The sequence below is a fragment of the Camelina sativa genome, chromosome 4 (genome assembly GCF_000633955.1).
Source record: "Camelina sativa cultivar DH55 chromosome 4, Cs, whole genome shotgun sequence".
NCBI lineage: Eukaryota > Viridiplantae > Streptophyta > Magnoliopsida > Brassicales > Brassicaceae > Camelina > Camelina sativa.
The window spans coordinates 4,412,032-4,431,692 of record NC_025688.1 but is presented as its reverse complement, the minus strand read 5'-3'; the positions used below and the strand labels follow the sequence as shown (position 1 = coordinate 4,431,692).

Sequence of the window (19,661 nt, the reverse complement as noted above, 5' to 3'; positions counted from 1 at the left end):
CATTAAGGGTAAAATTGTATTGTCACCTTAAGATTTTCTCACAAACATACCTTCTTCGGATCAAACTTTATTCGGGTTTGGAATAAGTCATTCGGGTATAGAATAGAGGGACGCGGATCCTCATTGGGTATTTTGAGATTGTTTTGGTATTTTTTTGGAAATTTTCACGAATATATTAATTGCAATCTACACTAATTAGATTCGTATACTACCAATTAGATTCACATATGTGGAATTTATTCTAATCCAATAATTTTGTGATTTCTTTTTATTAACATGAGATTCTTCATTAATCTTCCCAACCATTTCGGAAGATAATTACATAACTTCGTTACGAAATTGATTTGTATAAAATGATAAATATCAATCATTATCTTATTCTCTCTTATAATTATCTCTACTCCACGTAATATACGATTGAGTATCTGTTATTTGCAGAACATCTAAACTGAAAATCGTTTATTAACCCCGCTAACAATGGAGATTGATTAAGATTTTATTCCTTATTCTATTTTTAAAACAATAATACTCTTTTTGTTTCCCCCCTGTTCCAAACTATAAATACGTACGTATTCGTTACTTCATCTACACCAACTCACACACTGCTTTCTTCCCTACAGCAAAAACACACTTCTTTCTTAAAATGGCTGTTTCCTTTGCTTTCCTTCGTGACTTGCATCCATACAAAACGAATTGGAGAGTGCAAGTCAAAATCCTTCAGTCATGGCATCAATATACGCCTAAGGCTGGTGAAACACTCGAGTGTATCTTAGCTGATTCCACGGTAAGATGTAGTCTTACAAACCTATTTATCATATGGCTATACAATAATGTCGTGTTAACATTGTAATATTTGTATAGGATACAAATATCCACGCATCTGTCAAGAAGGATTTGGTTATTCGCCATGAAAATCAGTTGCTTGAAGGTCAATGGAGATTCATTGAGACATTCAGTCTAACCAATGCTGCTGGTTATTTCAGACCTACTGGTCACGTGTACAAGATTAATTTCCTTAACGGTACCAATGTTAGGGCGAGTGACAATGTTTGTGAGTCAATTTTCTTATCCCTTTCAAAGTTTCCAAAGATCCTTGCACACGAGGTTAATACCAGCATCTTGGTTGGTAAGTTCATATCATCTCAAATTTAATTTTTCTTTCCAATATTATATATTTAAATTAAATATAATACTTGATGATTGTCTTCTTCAGATGTGATTGGTCAAGTTGTTAATGTTGGTGATGTTGAAGACCTTGATGTTGACAATAAACCAGTTAAGAAGATTGACTTCGATTAGAAGTAAGTTGTTACATAATAAAATTCGATTAGCTAATAATTTTTATTTTCTTAACTGTTAATCTAATCTATATGTTAGTGATGTGAGATTGCCTGTAACCTTGTGGGGAAAATATGCATATGAGAATGGTGTTACCGTTGTTTGCCTTTTGCGTTTTGCCAAGATAAAAGAGTTCAAAGGTATTACTTTCGTATTTTATTATTTTTTTACGATAACCAAAAAACTATGGCAAATTAACTAACGGTTGGAAATTAATGTATTTTTATAGATATTATCTGTGTCGCAAACTCATTTGATGTAACTCAGTTGAGATTGAATCCTGAAGTTGCTGAAATCCAAACCTTTGTTGAGTCGTAAGTTTGCTAATTTGATAAATAGCAAATTAATTTTGTGGTAACTTATTGTTACGATTGTCTTATATAGGATCCCAAAAGATGGTCTGATGCTAACCTTCCGTGGGAGTAAGCCAAAGAGATCTGCTAACTTCCCTAGAGGACCTGAGAATCTTCTTGCATTTGAGCAAAAGACGATTAGGGAATTAAAAGACTCCTTCGAGGTAATGTGATTTTTAAAAGTGCGTTAATTTATAAAATTCTTTGATTTTATTAAATTTTTTTTATAAATTACTATAAATATATGTAGGTTGGGAAAGCTAAGATTTTGTGTACCATCTATGGTGTCGATACCGACTGGTCTTGGTATTACATCAGCTGCAAGAAATGTAACAAGAAGATCACACATGTGCAAACACAATGTAACAATGCTGCAATTACCACCAAAAAGAAGTAGCCGAAATTTTGGTGTGATGTATGTAGGGCTGTTGTAACCAACGTACTCGCTAGGTAATAAAAGTTTTCTCAACGTATCATATCAAGCGTATATGAAGTTTTAACTTAATTTTTCATATCCACTCTTAGGTACAAGCTTCACGTGAAAGTCATGGATAACACAGGTGAAACCAAACTCATGCTTTTCGACACTACCGCTGCTGATGTTGTTTCTGAGAGTGCCTACACGGTTCTTAATGGTTCATACGACGAGGTATTAATTGAAAGCCACTACCCCTTAAGGAGACTACCTAAAGCTGAAGACCCATGACGTTTTGTTTGCTCATACTCCATAACATGCATTGAATTCTCTAACTCTCTTTGTGATTTTGGTGCTAATGTCAATGTTATGTCAAGAAGTGTAGCTGAAAAGCTAGGATTGTGAGACATATCTCCATCCAACCTCAGTTTAGTCTTGGGAGACTCATCACAAAAAGTTCCCGACGGATTAGTTCGAGACCTACAACTTGTAGTAGGAGACTGCATAGTTTCTACCGATTTCCACATCCTAGATATGGAAGACAAGACCGAGAGACCTTTGATTTTAGGAAGACCTTTCCTAGCTACTACTGGAGCTATCATAGACCACAAGTCAAAGAGGACAACCTTTGCTAACATTTACAAGAAGAAGTCATATCCGACTCTCTCCAAGCCGAAACCGTGGCCGACCTACTCGCTACATGAAGAGCCAATGGATCCTAATATTGGTAAGCTGAAGCAATTCAACCAAGGAGCATCCACAAGTACCAGCAACCTGCCACCCAAGCAACCCAAACCGCCTAACCCACCACAAATTTCCAAGATCAAGATCATAGTTCCTCCTGAGCTAAGTAACAAAAGCAAGGAGCAGATCCAATAGATGATAAGGCATATACTAAAGAAGTTCTTCTTCATGCAAAAGTTTTGGAACTTCCGCAAAAGGACAACTTGTTGTTGAAGCTGGAGCAGACTATCAAGATATCAAAGGAGCCAAAGGAGCATTGATTCCCGAAGCTGAATTTTCTCAAGCCTAATTAAAGGCACCAAACATTGAGCCAACGGCGTTAAACAAGCGCGCTACTTGGGAGGCAACCCATGTATAGTAAGTATTTTTTTTAGGATTTATTTTCTTTTACTTTTAATATTTTTGCATTTTAGTTTCAAGTTTATAAAAAAAAAAATAGAAAAATAGAAAATAAAAAAGCCAAAAAGAAGGTAGAAGAAGGTCCATGGATTATCTACACAACTATGTCTAGTGGCAAGTACCACCTACTGACCGGCCATGTTCAACATGACTGAAGCATGCCGAAGGCGACTGATCAATCACCATCCTTGAGTGATCGATGCCGAGAGTCCCCACCAGCCATACCAGCCGTAGTCGATGCCATGACCTATGTCCTATGTACCGCGTACCCCACTGCACCACTTGCTGATGTCCGCGACCGTTCTCCCGTGTACCGCGAGACAAATCTGAACCCACCACAATCCTCATCACCAACCATCACCATCCTTTTACTTAGGTATGTTTTTGTTATTTTTATTTTATCATTATTATTGATGGTTTTAGGTTTTTGTTTCAAGGAGGATGCATTTAGAGATATATCAACACAATTCGGTTGAACTTAGCCTAGTTCAAACTCGATATCAAGCAACCAAAGGAAGTACACATGGTTAGTAACCAGATTTTTGTTCCACAGCCGAACTCTAGACAATTTTTGGGCAACCATTAAACGTCTAGAGTCGACAAAACATCATTCCATCCAGGTGACATTGTTCTTAAATCCTACACTTTTCCTTATGATTTTTAATCCTCAACTCTTTCTTTTTTCCCACCGAGGACGGTGTGATTTAAGTCTGGGGAGAAGGATGTTCCATCCTATACTAATGCTATTTTCTATTTTGTTGACTGGAGACCTTTTTCCACTTTTTACATCAATAATTTTGACATTTTTATCGAGTCACATTTTATTTTATTGAGTCAAAACTAGTAGGGGATTATGATCTTATTCTAACGGTTTATTTGATTTGGATTAACACTCTTATGACTCTTGATTATGCTTGACAACAGAACCAAAATTTGGAAAGACTGTGAGCCGACTCAACAATCCCCCAAGTCCCTATTCGATGGATATTCAGATGATCTAACGTTGTCTCTAACTTTTATAGGACCTAAATCGGACTTAATTATCAAGCCCTGGGAATTGGTATACATTGTACTAGATCTCTACATTCAAGCCACACAAGACATTGCAATTCTTCAAAAATATGTTCCCCTCTCTCTTCCTTCAATACTCTAAAAAAAGAGAGAAAGAAAAGAAAAAAAAAAGAAGAGAGAGAATAAAAGATGAGATGATTTGATCAGTTTAGAGGGGTAGGTAAATTACTTGTGACCTCATTATTCTACTCTTGAGTGAAATGATTACACAAAGCTTGGAAGCGAGGGGTAGGTAAATTACTGATGACCCCAGTATTCGCCTACACCTTTGATTAAAAAAAATAGAAAAGTAGGGTGAGATAGATCTCTTGGAAGTGATAAAAGGGAGAGGAAATGAATCATACGAAGAAAGTCTTTGCTTGAGGAAGCCTATGATCGATTTTCCCTTGGTAAGATTTCACTTTTTATTATTGCTTTAGTTTATGTAAAGAGATAACAATGGAGATTCTGGAGACTCTAAAGAATTGTTTGATCAAAGAGCGTTGATGATTCTCATGGTGGATTACAAATGTAAGTTCCTAATGTCAAGGTGAAGAAGAATGCAAAGACAATATCCCCAAAGATAAGTGAATTCCCATTATTTTCAAAACCTCTTTTCCATGATTTATTCTGATTATTTGCTTGAGGACAAGCAAAGTCTAAGTCTGGGGGAGTTGATAACATCATTATTTTACTCAAATTAACTATAGTTTTCATATGCATTTAGGAAGAGTTTGATGAGATTTCAAGTAAAAAAGGCCTATTATCAGGTATTTCAGGTTTCAATAAGGTTTGACAGGTTTTATAGCAATTTAGACCAAAAGTCAAGGAAAATACATTTTAGGAAAGTTTCAGATCTCTTCAGTACGGGCCACTTTTGAAGACCTTCCAGAACTCAAATTGTGACGTGCTTGGTGTCTATGGAAAGCTGAAAGAGTCATCTTTCTCCTCGAAGTCCATACATTCATCCGGAAGTTATTCCCGATTTACCGAGACGTGTTACAAACCGACGTGAAGAGAAGCAACCAGCCGATGGGCTTTTATTCGAGGCCTGACCAGCGACCATCACGGCGGCCCAGTCCAAGCCTCCTCCACGGTCCAGAAGCCTCTTTCGCCGCCCCTTGTCCTGCACTCAAGAAGAAAATACATTCCTACCCTTACAAACCCTAATCCAAGACAAAACCCTGTAAATACTCTTAAGACCTAGGCTTTCAAGGTGTGCTTCCTTTGTGCCTCGTAATTCTTCATCCACGCCACCAGCAGCTGACCTAGAGACGACCAAAGACTCCTCTTCAGACGTCGAAGCTCGTCCTCTCTCAGCTCCTTTTAGAAGCCATCGCCGAAGACACCAATCTCTTTCTAGTTCTTTCATACTTTCATTGCTTTTGGGGTCAAGTTACTTTTGTGACAAATAGAGAAATTTCCTATGAACCCCTTCTTGTTATTTGATACGTTTTTGATGCTATACTTTATAATATCAATGTCGTTTCTTTGCATCATGAGCGAGTAGTTTATTTGTTGGGTTCTATGGGGTGATTCAAGGGGAATTCATGGTTCGCTTCAATTAGGTTGTTAGATCTTATTTTTGGTTTTATATTAAAGTTCTTTTGGGACATCTTTATCTTAATGCATGTGCTTGGATTGATAACCAAGTGCTGATCTAGAGAACGGGAGCGTTAACCGCGTTATCCTACTTCTCCGAACTAGTGTTATACCAAAACATCGCGTCGTAACCTGCGTAAGTTGAGTTGCAGAGTTTGGTGAATGTATCGAACTTATTTAACTAGCTGATTGACATGTGTTGTTGCCTGCGAAAGTTGAGTAACGGAGTATGAAGACTTTAGACTTTCATTCTATGAAAATAGCTTGTTAGTTCATTAGTGTTTCGTAGTTGATAAACTAGATCGAAATTAGTATTTACTTGTTAGATCTTACACTTAATATTGCTTAGAACCATGAAAACCCTGAGATGACTCCCAAAACGCCCAACGCCTTACTCTTATAGTTTTAAACCGTTTTTATTTATTTGCAATAGACATTAGGAAAACCGAAACCCCAATCTCTTATTTAGTCTTAGCCATAGTTCTTTCTCTTATAATTCAATATGTGTTAGCTATTACTCTCTGTGGGATCGATCCTAAAATACTACAATTGATTAATTGTGCACTTTCAGTCGTCGTGTAGTCTTTTCAGGTAAAAGATTTGGAGTGAAATTCTACACACATCACTAATCAACCTAGAATGTTTTACAATCTATTCACTAGACAATGAATCTTTGAACCTTGCAAAAACACTCTCGTGATAGAAACAATCAACCTTAGTCACTCCCCTACCCAACTCTCATTGGAGAAACATGACTAAGCAGGCATTAAAATATGATTCATTACTGTCAATAAACTCCTTACACATCTAATCTCTTAGGCTAAGTGAGTAAATCTCTAGCATTAGCTAATTCAGGCATTTCATCGAACACCTCTCGGGCGGAAATGCCTTGAATATAATCTCAACCTCTCGGTCTGAAAATAGCACTAAGAACACTAATCCATAAGGAAATTTTCATAAAACAATCAAGCTAAAGATCATAACCGATTGAGAATACATACTAGCGTATCCCATCCCTAGAAACTTTGATTCACTACTCAGATCTCATGGCAAAGAACATAAACCCAGAAATAAATAAAAATTGCATAATCATAAAAATGAAAAGGAGATAAACGTTTTATTAGAAAGAAGCAATAGCAAAATGTAAACAGAATTCAAGTTGAAAGAATAACAAAAATTGGAGAATTTGCTCAAAGAAAAGTGTAAAAACGGCTCTCGCCTCTTATCTGTCAAAAATAGGGTTAAGAGGGGGTATTTATAAGAAAACAGGTTGACCTAGCCACTTCAGCAGGTATCCGACCATGGTACACAAGGTGGAACTCGAGCTCCACTTCGGGTGCATGGTCGGATAGGCGATCGGGTGGTTTCATTCTTCGATCTGGATGTATATACACTCACTAAAACAGGAATAACTCTTGAACCGCATATCTGATTGGCCTGATATCACCATCATTGGAAAGATAACTCGCTTTCCTATAACATTGATGAAGAACTCAGAAGCTGAATACAAACGTATAATCTTCATTCGAGTCGATATTTGAAGGTCTCGTCATGAACTCGACCAGGTACTATGTGGCAATGATCATGTGGTATGGTCGGGTGCCTCCTTTTTCCTTCTTGATGCTTTAGATCCTTTATGGTCAGGTTAAGGTTCAGACTGTTCTTCTCGCACGATCACTCCATTGGATACATCTCAGGTTTTAGCTCATTCTTGCCCTTTTTGGGCTCCAAAGCACCTGATTTCATCCAAAATGTACAAATGCAACAATGCAGCATCTTAAGTAGCCTAAATGAAAATTCCAACGGTTAAGGACCTAAAAATGCTAAGATTAGGGTATATATAATGCAAAATATGGACAAAAAAGGGTGTCTAAAAAATGTAAATTAGAGAGTTATCAGGCACCAAGTGAGAGAGAACCCACATGTATTGTTACGGTTTGATTGTTATCCTTGGCAATGTATGGCTCTAGTTTCACTTGTATGGTCTGTTGTTAAAATCTTGAAGCATTATGGTCTTATGCCCTGGAATTCAACGCTTGTATCCGACAACTTCAAGCAAACTTTCTTTAGCACCATCTTCATCACTAGGACTGTTTATTATAGAAGTTATTCATGGTGCTACCAGTTTGTTCCTGACCCTCCGCTTTGGATGTTAAAGCACTCGACCCTTGACCATCAAACCTTGGTCTACCGTACCCTTACTAATGTGGTGCTCCTGTTAGTGCCCCTCGCTCCGATGAGTTTATTGGCTATGGTTATGTTCTTAACGTCACAATGTCTCTCGATCGTGACTATCTTGTCATCCACCGAAGTTCTCAAGGATGATCAATCAAGCTACCGTGATCTCTCATGTTCCAAGCCGCTTCCTAGAGACGGTTCCATAGCCCTCATGGATTCTATCTCGATGTTACTTATCTACTCTTTTATGGCATTGGGGAATGCTCATATTTGTAACCTTTGTAACTTTTTAAACTTTGAGATCTTTGAATCTCTTCCTTTGTATTTGCTTTGATTTGAATGAATGAGAGCATCTGTTTGACCAAAAAAAAAGATATTACAATTTTTTTTTGTTTTTAACTGTGTTTAAATACAAATTAATGCAAAATTCTTATTAAATGAAATTTTTTGTTAATCACAAATTTTTGTTAATATTAATTTGAAAAATTCAAATTATTAATAAAATAGGTAAAAGACATTAAAATAGTATTGAGACCAGTGACATTATCTCGTAATTTGCTTCTTTTTCTTTTTCTATAATCTTGATTAAATAAATTCATGAATTTTGAAAAATAAAAACCTTGCTAAAAACTGCTACCAATCAAGGTTTTAATATTTCACCATAAAACAGGAAAAGGGTCTTTTTGTTTTGGAGAATTTATCCAAAACATTTAAAATTTAATGTCAATGCTTTTTCCAAATTTTTAAAAATCTATAGAAGATCCGTTTTTCTGTTAACAAATAAAAAAACCCGTTTTCTGTTTTAATATTATTGTTAAGATTATATGTTTGGAAATTTGGTAAAACAATTTGTTGCAGCATGTTTATGATAGATAAATCCACAGGAACATGACAAAAAACGTTGTAATAGGCAAAACAACATTAATCATTAATCATACCTATTTATATTGAAATTAATTATATTTTGAAATTTTTCATATTTTGAAATTATAATTGGATAAATAATTTATATTTAGACTAAAGTGTCTGGTTTGACTTAGTTTATACTAATAATTATAAATAATAATAAGATCAAATGATTTTTCTAACTCAAGTGATAGCAACTCTCATCCTTGTTTCCAGTCATATGTATATCTAAAATAATTTCACTTGTATGTTTTTTCTCCTTTGTCCCAAAAAATTTGCCTTCCAAAGAAAAGTAAATTTTCAGATACTTGGTGTTGTTATAATTAATTTATAATTAATGGTTTCGAACTCACTGCCTCAGACATACGCATACCGCTTTTTGGACCACCTGACCGTTAGTTCTTTTTCTAAAATCTATAAATTGTTACTGCTTAATTTTGAAATTTTGTAGCAGATTAGGATGTTTCTTTTGCCTATTTTCTTTTCCTGTCTAGGAGATAAAGTTGTCTCCATGTATTGGTTTTTATTTCTCTGGTCAGCCGGTTTTTGATGTTTCTATCTATTAATGTTTTGGTTTTTTTACATGTTAGAATGGTTGATGTACAACTAAACGTAATTCTGATGATGTGGGATGGGAATATGGAATGTTGTATGATCCAAAAACTCCAGATAAGTTGAAATGCAAGTTGTGTGGAAAAGAAATGTCTGGTGGATTTTATAGGATATTGCTCATCAAAAGGGAAATGTTTCTGCTCGCCCATGGTCAACAAAGGAGGATCAAACTTAGTGTAAGAATGCACTTATAGAAGCAAAGAATAAGAAAACGAAGAAGAGAGAACGTGAAAAAGAGCTTAGAGCTGAGGTGAATATAAATAAACCACATTTGGATAGTGAACTGCAAGAAGAATTTGAAACTCAAACGGCTTCTCACTTCCAAGGTGCCATTGATAAGTTTACGAGTTGCATCAACCCTGAAGCTTCTTTAGCTGCACAAATACGACAACAGAATATTCATGATGCAATTTCTAAAGAGAAGACACATGTTGTTCGTCAATATTGTTCTAGGTGGGTGTACAAGTCAAGTATCCCCTTTAGTGCTATTGATAATGAAAGTTTCAGATTATTTTGTGAAGCATTGGGACAATTTGGACCTGGTTGGATTCCCCCTACTCAATATCAGTTGAGCGAACCATTGTTAAATGAAGAGCCAGAGACGACAAAGAAAAAGTTGAAGAGTTTAGAAGTAGAATGGGAAAATCAAGGCTGTTCTGTGATCACAGATGCATGGACTGACATGAAAAAAGAGAAGCATAATGAATTTGTGTGTCAATTCAAGAGGAGGTACATGTTTTCTTTCTTCAAAGGACACTTCTAAAGATTCTCACACAGGTGAATTTATCTTCAATTACATCGACAAGTGCATTGAAGATATTGGGGGTGGAAAGGTAGTTCAAGTAGTGATTGATGATGCTACAAATAACGCAGAGGCTGCAAGGATGCTTAAAGATAAGAGACCGAGTATATTTTGGTCAGGTTGTGCTGCTCACACCATCGATCTGATGCTTGAGGGAGTTTCCAAGTTGCCTTGGTTTGCAAAAGTGATCAGTCAAGCTAAGTCTCTCACTATCTTTATAGATGCTCATCATAAGACATTATCCATGATGAGAACACAAAAAAAGAGGAGGGATATTGTGAGACCAGGAGCAACAAGATTCGCCACATGCTTCTTAACACTACAAAGTTTATATGAGAAAAAATCACAGTTGATGTCCATGTTCGGCAGTGATGAGTGGCATGAGTGCAAGCATTCTAAGTGTGTAAAAGGAAAACAATCATCTGATACAGTTTTGAGCAATGCGTTTTGGAGTAGTGTTACAGTGGTTTTAAAAGTTTTTTGTCCTATGGTGAAGGTTTTAAGACTTGCAGATGAGGAAAAGAAACCTTCTATGGGATTTATTTATGGAGAGATGTTAGAAGCTAGAAAGTTGATCAAAGAAGGTTCTAATCATCTTGAAAAGAATTATCAGCCTATTTTTCAGATTATGGATGAGAAAATGAAAGGTGATTGGATTCTCCTTTGCATCTTGCTGCTTACTTCTTAAATCCATTCTACTTCTACAGAGATTCTGATATTCAGAATGATTTGGAGATCAGCTTAGGATTTAGTGCTTGTGTTGAAACTTTTTATCATGGTGACTTTGAGAAGCAAAATATAGTCGTCAATGATGAGGTTAATCTCTATAAAAGGAAAATTGGCTCTTTTGGAAAAGACTTAGCAGTAAGAGGATGTCAACAAAATGATGAAAAATTTGATCTCGGTTTGTCTTCTCACTTGAATTTAAATTTATTCTTGTCTCGTCATTTATATGTTTTCTATGAGATATCTTAAAACTGTTAAATTTAGGCAATTGGTGGGCAATTTATGGATGTCATGTACCTACTCTACAAAAGCTAGCAACTAGAGTGCTTGCTTTGACGTCTAGCTCTTCTGGTTGTGAAAGAAATTGGAGTAGCTTTGAAGCAGTTAGTTTTTAATCTATGTTCAGCTTTTTATGTTTGAGTTAGTGATTCATTCAATATTTTTATCTGTTTAAGTATAGCTATCTATGTTACAGCCCTTGTTATAATTCCCGATATATTAATAGGGAAGCATTTTGAGAAAAATGCTGAGGTGTCGTCGCTGGAGAGCTCCAGAAACTTTTTAGCAATTTACCCCCATTTGGTAATACTATTTACAATACATGCCATTATATGTTTAACAAAAAATAATAATAAAAGATGTTGTTAAATTTCTCTCTTTTTTATGTGTACTTATATTTTGTTAACGTGTACTTTTAAAAACTTTAAAAATGTAATATCTAGTTTTATTCGTAAAAATAGTTATTCATCAAATAATATACAATTTTTTTTCCTAAACACTAAAATGTAACAAAAATAATTAACAAATTAAAAGATAAATTTGAACTTAATAGTTCTCATATCTTTACATTTTATGTAAATTCATATTACACTTCTTAGAAAGTCCAAAATTTTTCATATATATTTTTATCTGATCATTTGTCCTGTTCCAACAAATTGGTTTTTAAACCACACAAAAGACATGTTGTCATAAATAGTAACATTTTATTAATATTTTCTCGACTACGTTAACATTTTTCCACGTTCAAAGAATTTAATGAGTGAGACGTATTTTAAACAAAAGAAACAAAATTTGAATTAAGAACACTTTAATTACATATTACCTTTGACACAAACATATATTAATTCAATAATTATAATATTACTCATAATATTTTTTTTTTAAATTATTTTATTTCGCACAAAAAAATCAAGGAGAAAGCGGTAGATGTGATCGTAGATGATGGTAATGAAGAAATTGTGGAAGATAAGATTGTGGAGCAACATCAAGAAGACCAAAGTTCGAGTGTTGGTATTGTGCCTAATACCCAATATTCAAAGGTAAGAGAGCTTTATGATGATGATTTTGAATCTGAAGAAGAAGATGAAGTAATGGTTGACATGGATTTTGAACAGATTATATTCCATGAAACTCTGGAGTTTCATGACACCCCAATGGGTTACTAAGGTTTTTTTTTTTTTTTGTTGTTTAACATGACACACCAATAGTTCTTGTCATCTTGCTGTGATTTTATTAATTTTGTTTGTCTATTGCAGATAATCAAGAAGTCTTAACTAAACCATAAGTCTGACACATGCTAATTACTTGATCATTGAAGAAAGTAAACAAAGGCGAGGTAGTCNAATTTTTTTTTTTTTTTTTTTTTTTCAACCTAACGTTAAACTAGAAAATAACTCCAAAATTGGTTGTCCAAACCGGAGGATAAGAGTTTACAAAAGAGTAGTCTCAATTCTTTTTTGTGACTTTTTGATATATTTGTGTCTCTCAAGATCAAGACCATATTAATTTTTGTATATCATGTGATTGGTAACTTATTTTGTTTTTTGGAATGTATTAATGTTTTTTGTATAGTATGGTTGTCGCCGCCCGAGTAGCGCCTAGATATTTCTTAACCAGACTCTAATCTAGTTCGTATTCTACTTTGTTATTATTTACTACTACTACTGTCCCGTACCATCTTTGTCATCTTCGACAACCATACTGTACATTATGGATTCTAGTTCAGGTTGGGTTTTTCAGCTGGATCCTCTTATCTCAGATCCGAGTATTATGGCCATGCCTATATCTATAAATAACATTGAGGTGGTCATGCCTAGTTGGCTAGTTCTATGAATAACTTTAAGGTACCACTACTTCACATTTGCATTTCTTATTGTAATATTACACTTATACTGTTCTATGAAAAACATTTTCAACTTCAGGTCGATTTTGGTTATTATTGCCGGATTCAGCAAGTTAAGAAAGAAAAAGAAAAATGATTGTCAGCTACATGAACTATACGCCAACACGTAACCACAAATATAAACAATATAAATGTTTTGTTAACTACATGAACTATTGTCATCACATAAGGACATGCATAAACAAACATAGTTTATGTGTACAACACTGTAAATATAAGTTATGTGTACAACATTGATGCGGACATCGATCCTACAAACCAAACCGTTGAACCAGATCTTGTACCACATCCTGTACCAGAAGTACGAAAAGGCCCTATGACACGATCAAAGGCTAAACAGCTAAGGACAAGGTTTAACCTAGCCGTTCAAGACATTGTAAGCTCCCTAGAGCTGAAGGACGTCAACTGGTCTGTACCACCATCATGCCACCATAATGGACATGATCACATTACCGAGGAAGAGCTTGCTGAAGCCTTCACCCAAATGAGGCTTGATCAGACCAGTTCCCTAGGTATGAAACCTCTTTTGGCAGGTCAAGGAACCTCAAGAATCCAAGAGAAGACATTGGAGCTGCAAGAGACGTGTGATACAAGCTACACCTCCGAAAGCAATCAAGAGAGTGAAGATCAAGACCAAGACATAGAGGACATGTACGAGCATCAAGAGACTGATCAAGATACTCTAGAGGAACTCCAAGAAGACCCCTACTTCAATAAACAAGCCAACAATCAAGCACAAGACAAGAACCGTGAAGTAGCACAGCGAGTAGTACAAGAAGTGATTCAGAGAACATCAATTGGGCCTAGATCGCATCCAGGTAAGTCTTATTCAATATTTTCGATCCTTGCAGGTCCCACCAACCCCAACAACGGCTAGAAGACTTGCTCATCAAGAGAGATCAAGTCTACTTTAGCATTTTCTTTTATTAGTTTATTTACTTTCCAAAAACAATGGTTTTGTGTTTGATTTTATTTGCTTTCCTTTGTTGCATTATTTTGCATTTATTTCGGCCTTAGGGCTAGCTGAAGGACTCTTATAAAGTCCCCCTGCAGCAGTTGTACGATTTTTCACCTTTGATTATCAATAAAATACTGAATTTTCTTACTTCTTCTCTTTAAGTGTTCTTGAGAGAATAAGCTTGTTCTTTGTCTTGTGTGTGAGATTCCACAAGGCTGAGTACATGTACTATATCATAGACCAATCACATCTCTGTGGTGTACTTCATCTGGTATTAGAGCACAGTTCACGTTGTTTCCTTGCCAGGTTTATCTTTTCCATTTACTCTCATTTAATTTGTAGCTTTTGTTTTATTTTATTAAAAAATAATAAAAAAATATATATATATATCTTAAGAATCTTAGTTTGTTGCAGCCTTGTCTCTAGGTTGTTTAGTTTTATTTACAAATACAAAAAAAAAGAAATCACCGTTTGTTTCCGTTAGTCGTCTGTTTCACTGTTTCAGTCTCTGTATTAGTTGTTGTACTATTTCATCTCGCATTTAAAAAAAAAACAAAAAAAAATTCCTTTTTAGCTTTTGTTTCATTGCTTTTATAGTCTAATACTGCTTTTCATTCGTAAAATTTCACTCACTATGGGAGAAAATGCAGATATACCCCAAGACGCCATGATGCAAATGATGAGAACCCTCACAGAGCAGTTGAGAGGACTCGGCGATAGGATAGGCCGTTTGGAGCAACCTTAGGCGAGGGTTGACATTGGACCAGATCCAGAACAAAGGAATGTCCGCGACGAGGAAGACGAATCCATTGACATGGATGATGATGATCCACCACCAGATCCATTAAGGCGTCAACATCAGCGGAGAGAAGATCCTTTGATGTGGAACCGTGCTAGAGAGGTAGAACCACGAGAACAAAATCGAGATGTTAAACTAATACCTCCTACTTTTGCAGGAAAGTCTAATCCGGAGGTTTACATGGACTCGGAGAGACGTATGGAATACATATTCCAATGTTATGGCTATGGAGAAGCTCGAAAGGTAGCCCTTGCATCGGCGCGGCTCACCGACAATGCCTTGTCATGGTGGGATAGGACAGTAGCCGATAGAAGGAGGCAGCGGTTTGCTACCATCAGCAGTTGGGGAGATATGAAGTACCTCTTGAGGTTGAGGTATGGCCCTGATCATTATCAAAGAGACTTACAAAAACGTTTTAGAAAATTGTCTCAGGGAATAAGGACTGTAGATGAGTATTTTGAGGAGTTTGAGAAGCTCATGAACTCATTGGAGCTGGAAGAATCGAGTCAGTCCCTAATGGCTCAATTCATTGACGGCTTGCAAGAGCGTATAGCCCGAAAGGTGGAGACATCGAACTACAACAGCCTACATGAACTACTTCACAAGGCTGTACAAGTAGAGTAGCAAATCCAGTGTAAGATGTCTTTAAGGAACCGTACTAGAAACAACACGCCTTGGAATGCAAGCAACAACCGGAGCATAGATAAAGGCAAAACCATAGACAATGACTCAAGGTTCAAGAACAATTCTAGTGAGGCACCTAAAACCTCTAAACCCGAACCAGGTAAGTTCCCTAACACTAGTCAATCCCGTACCCGTGACATTACTTGTTTTAAATGTCAAGGCAGGGGACACATGGCGAGAGAATGACTGAACCAAAGGGTGATGATTGTCACACCTAGTGGAGACTATGAGTCTCAAGATGAGTAAGATGAGTACCAGACTGATCTGGAGAATGACGTGGAGTATCCTGAGGTAGGAGAACTCCTTGTGATCCGGCGTATGCTGAGTGTACTTGTCGACCCCGAGGAGAAAGTTCAAAGGGAAAATATATTTCACACTCGATGCACAATCAAGAACAAGGTATGTAATTTAATTATTGATGGAGGTTCTTGTACTAATGTTGCTAGCAAGTATATGGTGGACAGGTTAGGTCTTCAGAAAACAAAGCACCCGAGGCCATACAAACTTAGGTGGCTTAACGATGACACCGAGCTGAAAATTGCTGAACAATTTATTGTATCATTCAGCATCGGGAAATATCAGGATCAAGTCATCTGTGATGTAGTTCCAATGAGAGCCGGACATCTTCTTCTTGGAAGACCATGGCAGTTTGATCGAGCTACAACTCACGACGGTCGAACAAACCACTACACTTTCACGCACAATGACCGTAAGTTCAACCTTGCCCCTCTAAGTCCTTCTGAAGTTCATGAGTTGCAAAAACACATGAACAAAGAGGTCGAGGTAAGGACTTCTAACCTTTATTTGAGATCCAATGAGATTTGTAAAACCATGATTGCCAAGGGCACCGTGCTACTAATGTTTTTCAAAGAATGTTTAAGTACAGGTACAAGTGAGCTTGAACTACCCGCTGAAGTACGAGCTGTACTAGATCAATACAAAGACGTGTTTCCGGAGGAGATACCACCAGGATTACCCCCTATTCGTGGCATTGAACATCAGATCGATCTTGTACCAGGTTCTGCTCTACCTAACAAACCAGCTTACCGAATGTATCCAAAGGAGTCTAAGGAGTTAGAGAAGCAAGTGCGTGATCTCATGGATAAAGGGTACATCAAAGAGAGCCTCAGCCCCTGTGCGGTACCAGTTCTCTTAGTTCCAAAGAAGGATGGTACATGGAGGATGTGTGTTGATTGTCGAGCAATCAACAATATCATCATCAAGTATCGACATCCCATTCCAAGACTAGATGACATGTTGGACGAGTTAAGTGGTGCAATCTTCTTCTCCAAAATTGACTTGAGGAGCGGCTATCACCAGGTCCGAATGAGGGAAGGAGACGAGTGGAAAACCGCGTTTAAAACCAAGCAAGGTCTCTATGAGTGGCTTGTCATGCCATTTGGGTTAACCAACGCCCCAAGCACCTTCATGCGACTAATGAACCAGGTTCTAAGGTCATTTATTGGTAAATTTGTTGTTGTTTATTTTGATGACATACTTATTTACAGTAAGTGCCATTCTGATCACATTAAACATCTAGGGTTAATTTTGAAAACGCTTCGGAAGGAAGGCCTTTATGCTAACCTAAAAAAGTGCTCCTTTTGTACTGATAAGTGTGTGTTCTTAGGTTTTGTAGTGAGTAAACAGGGCCTACAGGTGGATGAGGAGAAGATTAAGGCAATAAGAGAATGGCCTACTCCAACTTCGATTGGACACGTTCGCAGCTTTCATGGTCTCGCACGCTTCTACAGGAGGTTCGTCAGGGATTTTAGTACAGTGGCTGNCTAACAAACCAGCTTACCGAATGTATCCAAAGGAGTCTAAGGAGTTAGAGAAGCAAGTGCGTGATCTCATGGATAAAGGGTACATCAAAGAGAGCCTCAGCCCCTGTGCGGTACCAGTTCTCTTAGTTCCAAAGAAGGATGGTACATGGAGGATGTGTGTTGATTGTCGAGCAATCAACAATATCATCATCAAGTATCGACATCCCATTCCAAGACTAGATGACATGTTGGACGAGTTAAGTGGTGCAATCTTCTTCTCCAAAATTGACTTGAGGAGCGGCTATCACCAGGTCCGAATGAGGGAAGGAGACGAGTGGAAAACCGCGTTTAAAACCAAGCAAGGTCTCTATGAGTGGCTTGTCATGCCATTTGGGTTAACCAACGCCCCAAGCACCTTCATGCGACTAATGAACCAGGTTCTAAGGTCATTTATTGGTAAATTTGTTGTTGTTTATTTTGATGACATACTTATTTACAGTAAGTGCCATTCTGATCACATTAAACATCTAGGGTTAATTTTGAAAACGCTTCGGAAGGAAGGCCTTTATGCTAACCTAAAAAAGTGCTCCTTTTGTACTGATAAGTGTGTGTTCTTAGGTTTTGTAGTGAGTAAACAGGGCCTACAGGTGGATGAGGAGAAGATTAAGGCAATAAGAGAATGGCCTACTCCAACTTCGATTGGACACGTTCGCAGCTTTCATGGTCTCGCACGCTTCTACAGGAGGTTCGTCAGGGATTTTAGTACAGTGGCTGACCAATGACTGCCGTGATCAAGAAAAACGTGCCTTTCTCATGGGGAGAAGCTCAAGAACAGTCCTTCAACACATTGAAAGAGAGGCTCACACAAGCACCGGTCTTAGCCCTCCCAGATTTTGAAGTTATGTTCGAAGTAGAGTGTGATGCATCAGGCTTGGGAATTGGAGCTGTACTACATCAGAGAAAAAGACCCGTGGCTTTCTTTAGTGAGAAATTGAGTGGAGCTACGTTGAACTATCCGACCTACGACAAGGAGCTTTATGCCTTAGTTCGAGCACTAGAAACGTGGCAACATTACTTGTTATCCAAGGAATTCATCATTCACACCGATCATGAAACCCTCAAGCATCTCAAGGGTCAGACTTCACTTAAGAGGAGGCATGCAAAGTGGTTGGAGTTCATTGAAACATTCCCATACGTGATAAAGTACAAGAAGGGAAAAGAAAATATGGTTGTTGATGCATTGTCAAGGAGATATGCTCTCATAGCTACTATGGAGGTTAAAGTAATGGGATTTGAGCATATCAAGGAGTTGTACAAAGATGATCCAGAATTAGGAGAGTGCTACAAGGAGTATGGCAAAGGAGCATACCAAGCATTCTACTTGCAGGATGGGTTTCGATTTAGAGACAAGCGGTTGTGTATTCCTCAAGGTTCCAGCACATGGTGGAGGTTTGATGGGTCACTTTGGTGTCGACAAAACCTTGGTTGTGGTAATGGAACACTTCTTTTGGCCCCATCTGAAGAAAGATGTTGAGAGATTTTGTGCTCGATGCATTGTTTGTCACAAAGCAAAATCAAGGTTACATCCTCATGGTCTTTTCTTACCATTACCTATTCCTAACGCCCCTTGGGTAGATATTTCTATGGACTTTTTCTTAGGATTGCCAAAGATTAAACACAAGGATTCAATCTTTGTTGTTGTGGACCGGTTCTCCAAGATGGCACACTGCATCCCATGTGACAAGACCAATGATGCGACGCAAACCACAAATTTGTTCTTCAAGGAAGTGGTGCGTCTCCATGGAATCCCAAGGACAATAGTCTCTGATCGTGACACCAAGTTCTTGAGTCACTTTGGAGAAAGTTAGGTACCAAGCTTCTATTCTCTACAACTTGTCATCCCCAAACGTATGGACAAACTAAAGTGGTAAACCGAACTCTCTCTACTTTACTTAGAGCCACTCTTGGTAAAAATATGGCAACATGGGTTGATTGTATTCCTTTTATCGAGTTTGCTTATAATCGTGCTGTCCACTCGGCTACAAAACTATCTCCATTTGAGATAGACTATGGAATTAACCCTTTGTCTCCATTAGATTTAGCACCATTGCCTCAGATAGAACAGGTTTGCCAAGATGGGCTAAGAAGAG

At 37.3% G+C, this 19,661-nt stretch overlaps 2 protein-coding genes and 1 pseudogene across 2 annotated transcripts; all 3 read left to right on the top strand.

Moving 5' to 3' along the window:
* Nucleotides 644–2,397, top strand: LOC104783517. Its single transcript, XM_010508663.1, has 8 exons — nt 644–784; nt 862–1,126; nt 1,214–1,275; nt 1,463–1,478; nt 1,568–1,652; nt 1,723–1,855; nt 1,942–1,997; nt 2,217–2,397. The coding sequence occupies exons 1-8, from the start codon at nt 644–646 to the stop codon at nt 2,395–2,397; spliced, it is 939 nt and encodes a 312-aa protein (XP_010506965.1).
* LOC109132438 lies at nt 2,641–12,570 on the top strand (annotated as a pseudogene).
* Nucleotides 17,553–18,293, top strand: LOC109132437 (RNA-directed DNA polymerase homolog). The gene is made up of 2 exons (XM_019244046.1): nt 17,553–17,967; nt 18,130–18,293. The coding sequence occupies exons 1-2, from the start codon at nt 17,553–17,555 to the stop codon at nt 18,291–18,293; spliced, it is 579 nt and encodes a 192-aa protein (XP_019099591.1).

Excerpts from the sequence above, each read along its gene's own strand:
- LOC104783517 (XM_010508663.1), top strand. The coding sequence starts at position 644 with ATGGCTGTTTCCTTTGCTTTCCTTCGTGACTTGCATCCATACAAAACG. Across the intron at positions 1,653-1,722 it reads ATCCAAACCTTTGTTGAGTC|GATCCCAAAAGATGGTCTGA; the intron begins GTAAGTTTGCTA and ends TGTCTTATATAG. Across the intron at positions 1,998-2,216 it reads GTCGATACCGACTGGTCTTG|GTACAAGCTTCACGTGAAAG; the intron begins GTATTACATCAG and ends ATCCACTCTTAG.
- LOC109132437 (XM_019244046.1), top strand. The coding sequence starts at position 17,553 with ATGTATCCAAAGGAGTCTAAGGAGTTAGAGAAGCAAGTGCGTGATCTC. Across the intron at positions 17,968-18,129 it reads GGTTCTAAGGTCATTTATTG|GTTTTGTAGTGAGTAAACAG; the intron begins GTAAATTTGTTG and ends GTGTGTTCTTAG.